Genomic DNA, 5,837 nt, shown 5'->3' on the forward strand with positions numbered 1-5,837 from the left:
TCCTCACCACTAGGTCCAGGTAGAAGTCCAATCTGCCAATTTCTTTTTCCAAGATGGTTGGCTAAAGTAGGGTGGATATTGTCAAAGAATATTTTTGCCTTGCTAGGTCATCTCTTAATCTCTTTCTTGTTCCTTTGGATAAAGAAAGCAGATTTTGAGGGAGCTATTTTTTTTTTTTTTTGCCTGCACCTGTTGGCATTTCTTGGTTGCAGACTTTCCAGTGCCCAATCTGAGATAAATAGAAGGCAAAAAGAAAACCCAAGGAACTTACCACAGTGTCAGTCCTTAAGTTTTGAGGACTGTAGCTACTCTGCCTTCTTCTCTCCACTTCTTAGACTTAAAAAAAAAAAAAAAAATATATATATATATATATATATATATATAGCCCAGATACTTAGTAATACTTAGCAGGAGAAATAAGGAGAAATGAATCTACTCCATTTGATACAGAACTAAAAATTCTTTTATTTTTTAAATAAGTGAAAATAATGCAATGGTTGGACTATTGGGTCTTTAAAGCTGCTACCTGTTTTGATTCTGTAAATGGGAGAGCCAGGGAGGAATAATTTGTCTTTTTGTCTCTGACAATGACTGGGTAGGAAGAGTACTTTTGTTTTTTGATTTAGCAGGTGTTTTGCTCTGAGTAAATAATAAGTTAACATTTACCTAGAGCTAGTAGAATTAGGATATGAAACAGGGGCTGGAGAGTTCCTGACCAGGCTAATGTTCTACATCTCTTTTGAAAGCTATGCAATTAACAGAACAACTGTAGTTTCTTCCTTGTTAATTGGTATGCTTCCTGTATTTCCCCATGACCTCTCTGGTACTGGGGTTTGTTGCATATACTTTTGTTGTATATTCCTAATTTGGGTGAAGCTCCTTTAAGAGAGCAGGAAACAGCTCCTCTACATCCTTTCTTTAGAGGTGCCTCCTGAACAGTCTTACAAACTGTAGAGGGTCACAAATATCTGATACAATTATTCTTTCTCCTGTGAATCTGGGTAGCATAAGCTAGTCCTCCTTACGTGCAGCCACCCTGCTTTCAAAACCTTGAAAAGTACCCATGGACTATGAGAGATAGCATCTTCTCAGGGCAGATCTGTCTTTAAAAAGCACTGAGCTCAAGGAGAAGACTCACAGTGGCTGCTACCCCCCCTCCCCAGCTGTTTATGGAAATCTCTTCCCAGGATCTTTGTGTTTGGGGCTCACCTCACCATCTTAAGCCATAAATCAGAGAGTTCACATCTTTATTTATTGGTTGCCAGCCATTCCTCTATGACTTTTCATCTATCCACCCACCCTCCCCCCAATAAATATATTTGCTGAATGAGTGTACCTGTGAATGAGTGAATGTAGGAAAGATGAATGAAATAGAATGAATGAACTTGGAAGCTACAGAGGTGCCTGGAAACTTACAAATTCTCATGAATTGCAAATTTATTGACTGAGGATGTACCGGGGTTGGGAGGTAGTTGTACAGAAACCAAAGAGGAAAAACTGCAGAATAAGATGCAGCCCCAGAGCTCCGTGGCTCGGGTACTAACACCTGAAGAATTTGGGAATCTCAGGGCAATATCATGAGAGCGCTAAGCCTACTGGCGCCCACGGAGAACACCTCCATCTCTTTTCTCCGCGGCGTCTAACGGGCCTTATTTGCTTGGCCAGGTAGGCGCCTGCTTCTGCTGGGTCTGGTGGCAGATGGGGACGCCCTTGCCATCCCCGGAGGAAGTGCCGCCGCCACCACTGGAGAAGCAGCCCCCGCCGCCCCCGGAGGAGCCGCCGCCGCCGCCGCCGCCCCCGCAGCTGGAGAAGCAGCCCCCGCCGCCCCCGGAGGAGCCGCCGCCGCCGCCCCCGCCCCCGCAGCTGGAGAAGCAGCCCCCGCCGCCGCTGCCTGCGGAGGATTCCCCTCCGTAGCTCTGCTGGGGCAGGCACGAGGTCTGGGTGGCCTGCTGAGACGAGTAGCCGGAGCCGCCGCCGGAGGAGCCCCCGCCGCAGCCGGAGCTTCCACCGGAGGAGCCGCCGCAGCCGGAGCCGCCGCCGCCCCCGGAGGAGCCGCCGCAGCCGGAGCCGCCGCTAGAGACGCCTCCGTAGCTCTGGCACTGGACCTGCTGGCCGGAGCCGCCGCCGCCGCCGCCGGAGTAGCAGCCACTGCTGCCGCCGGAGGAGCCGCCGCCGCCACCAGAGTAGCCTCCGCAGCCGGAGCCGCCGCCGCCGCCGCCGGAGTTGCCACCACCCCCACAGTACTTGACACTTCCACCGGAACCTCCTCCTCCGCAGCCGGAGCCGGAGCCGCCGCCGCCGCCGCCGCCGCCGGAGTACTTGACGCTCCCGCCGGAGCCACCGCCGCCCCCGGAGTAGCCGCCCCCGCAGCCCGAGCCGGAGCCGCCCCCGGAATAGCCGCCCCCGCAGCCGGAGTCGCCGCTATAGAAGCCACAGCGGCCGCCGCCGCCGCCGCCGCCGCCCCCGCCGCCTCCGCCGCCGCCGCCCGAGGTCTTCCCGCAGCCCACTGGCGGCATGGGCGTTGGCTGCTTCTTCTGGTGAGACATCTAGTCTAAGGAGGAACGGAACCCTGGAAGGAGAGCAGAGAGCATCATCACTGGACAGGCGGTAAGAGGATGGCGCAGAGGAGGCAGTTAGGGCCATGGCAACGCCCGTCAGCCGCAGAGCAGCACGGCCCGGGCCGGGCATGATGCCCTCTGTTGAGATCCGGGCGAGCTCTCGGATGGGACTCCTAAGATTAGTGCTTTCGAGAGAGTTGTGCTCCTCCTCAGAAAGTCTTTACCAAACTTTATATAGCCCAGTAGTGTTGCCCATCTCTCTCTCCCAACTCCGCCTCTGGCATCTGCTGTGTGATTGGGCAGCAGGTGACCCACACTCCCTCCTCTATCCTCGACTTCCTGTAAAATGAGAGGGTTAGAGCACTTCATCACTCAGGTCTCCAATCCCAACACGGGTTCTCGGAATGCAAATAGAAATTAGCACAAACCTCCACTAAGGTGGGGGATTGTACCCATCCCTGGCACAACAGAAGGAGGTTTGTCTGAATGTCAAGAGGTTGTTGCTCCCCACCCCGCATTCTCTGCAAAAGTTCAGGGGTGCCTGGGTGGGTGGCTCAGACAGTTAACTGTTAGACTCTTGATTTCAGCTCAGGTCATGACTCAGGTTTGTTAGAAGATGGAGCCCAGAGGCAGGCTCCTCCTTCAGCAGTGAGTCTGCTTAAGATTCTCTTTCTCTCGCCCCTACCCCCTAAAATAAATAAATCTTTAAGGGGGGGAAAAAGTGTTTAGTTCAGATTCTTGGTCTGAGTTTAGCCATGATGCCAAGGCTAATTATCAGAAAAGGCTCCCTGTCCCCCCAGTCCTGTCTGGACTTAGGGGAAAGGACCCAGTGGTCCTTTGGGCCAGCATCTCTGACCAGAAGATGTAGGCTTTGCTTATATCCAAGCTTGGTTGAGGGGACCATTACTCTAAGTAGGAAGTTGTATCCCAGCATCTCACACCATTTCTCTCTTAGAACATCTCTGAAAAACTGGCACCTGGTTGCTGTGGTTCCCCAAATCTCCCCCATCTACAGCATTCCCTGAATTACTCTCCCTATTCTCTCTTACTCTCTGGAAGTAAGACTCAGCCTCTCCTCCTGACAGGTACAAGAGGTCCATCCTGCCCACTCACAGGGGCAGTCTGCAGAATGTCCCTCTGTGCCCATCACCGGCCTGCCCCTACTGGGATGCCAGAGAGACGAGAGGTAGTCTTGCCTTTGTGGACTTCCCATTCTGGCCAGAATACCAGAGACACCATCTGCACAGCAGCAGCTCAGCCTCCAACTTCCAACCTGAATTCCCTCTAAACATGAATGCAGTTGAAAGGCAGAGGTCCTGTAGTTTCCAAAGAAGAGAGAGACCTTGCAGTTTTGTCCCCTGGTCCACCTAGCTAAGCAGGGCTGGGGAAGACTAGCTGGGAAGACAAGAGCCAGAAGAACTCACACTTACCTGAAGCACCAGGGGCTGAGTGAGGAGAGGAGATGCTGGCTTATGTGAGGAGCTCTGGAGCTCCCAAGGTTTTATACACTGAGCCCTGACTCATCTACTGATCTGGATCCGCCTCTCATGTTTGGACTCAGTTATGTGACCCATGGCTGTTACCCCACCTGTTGATTACAGGCACAGGGTGGCCCATTCATGAGGATTTTGGCATACTTAAGATGGGCAGCCTAGTGTGCATCTCTGATGCAACTGTGTGGCAGCAGGGGTGGCCAGCCAGAGTGGATGGCAGACATTGTTTCTGAAACCTCTGGCAAAGGGCACATGCCACAAGACCTAGGTCTCTGACCCTTGAGGTGGCCCAAGAGAGTCACACTGGAAATCTTAGTCCTTAGTCCGAGGAGTTAGGACCTCCTATTTGGCTTCTGATCCCATTGCTTGGAACCCTCAGAACTTTAGAGAGAACCTATCCCTCTTTTGCCAAAAGTTTCTCCCCCAGGGTTTCATGTGTGCTCCACTGAAGTGTTCTTGTCTTGAAACTGGCTTGAGAAAATGCATGAGCCCAGTTCTGGGCTGCACACCGTGGACAGTGCTGTAACTAATGGGACATGTGGGTCTACTTTGATTTATTCCTGGAGATTTATTCCTCTGAAAAAAGTGATTGTCGATACTCACTTTCCATGCAGAGGAACGAGCTAAAGAGCTCGATCACGTGGTCCTTCTTACCTTCGCCCTTAGGCTCTGGCGTCCTGTGGTCTTGTGTGGCAACAGTGACCTCAGCCTAAGAGGCAGCTGTGGAATCAAAGGGACTTGAAGTTAGGTGACTGGATTTCGGTGCTCCCTATGCTCCTTACCAGCTGGGTCACCTTGGACAAAGTCACAGCACCTTAGCTGGTGTCTGACGGGAGGCACTCAATAAGTATTTGTTGACTGTTGAATGAATAGGCTTCTGATGACCAGTTACCTTATCTATCAGATAGGAATAGTAATATCTGTTTCATAGACTGAGGAAGAGAGAATAGTTATAATAAACTGTAGAAGGTGATGCTGTTCTTTTTATTGTTTTCTCCTGTTACAGCACAGTCTTACCTCCAACTTGGTCTACCTTTGGACAGCAAGGCTGGAAGGGAGTCTATGGATAGCTAGAGGAAAGTTCTTCAGTAAGAAAATACTTAAAAATTCTTCATTGATCCTGGACCAGTAACATCACTTCTCTGTATGAATAGCATGCTCCTCACCTCTTTCATCACTGGAACTCAATTGCTATTGTTTAAGATATGGCATTTGAACTTTTGTCCGCCCACCTGTGTGTTGAAATGACAGCTCCAATCATAAATTGACTGTTAATTATGGTGGCTTAATGATCAAGTGATCCTGATTAGACTGTGGTCTTCAGAAACTTGTGGTGCTAGTTCTAGTTTGGATGGTATGAACCCAGGCAAACCCACATGCTTCCCTCCTGAGAGAATAGCCAGAAGGGAAGAGCCAGGATTTGTTGGAGAAAGCAGGTTTCTCAGCTTGAAGGGGAGGCGCCAGGGAGATTTTGAAGAGAAACAGGCTCTAACTAGATGATTGCCACGGTATAACAAAGAATGGTTTTGTTTAGTTGGACAGCACTAGAGAAGAGGAGAAAGTGTAGACCATGTGCAGTTCCAGCACTGATCTGTGGACCCATGTTGATCCGAACCGCATGTTCTCCAGTCTTGAGGAAAATGTAAGTCAAAAGATGTCAGCAGTGCATTCTTGAGAAGAAAAGTCTTTAATTTTGAAATCATGGCCTTCCTACTTTTGTGTGTGTTAAAAGTGATGGAAGCTCCAGGAAGTTGTAGGTGTTTCTTTCAAGTCCTTAATTGACAAA

At 50.5% G+C, this 5,837-nt stretch overlaps 1 protein-coding gene across 1 annotated transcript; it reads right to left on the reverse strand.

Annotated features, from left to right (window-relative positions):
- Positions 1-518: 518 nt before the first annotated feature.
- LORICRIN (loricrin cornified envelope precursor protein) lies at positions 519-4,028 on the reverse strand. The gene is made up of 2 exons (XM_057310247.1): positions 3,989-4,028; positions 519-2,569 (listed from the first exon to the last, which is right to left on the reverse strand). Exon 2 carries the CDS (start codon positions 2,544-2,546, stop codon positions 1,650-1,652), a length of 897 nt encoding a protein of 298 aa, XP_057166230.1. The 5' UTR covers positions 2,547-2,569; positions 3,989-4,028; the 3' UTR covers positions 519-1,649.
- Positions 4,029-5,837: the final 1,809 nt, after the last annotated feature.

This window comes from Ursus arctos, unplaced genomic scaffold, assembly GCF_023065955.2.
Source record: "Ursus arctos isolate Adak ecotype North America unplaced genomic scaffold, UrsArc2.0 scaffold_12, whole genome shotgun sequence".
Lineage (NCBI taxonomy): Eukaryota > Metazoa > Chordata > Mammalia > Carnivora > Ursidae > Ursus > Ursus arctos.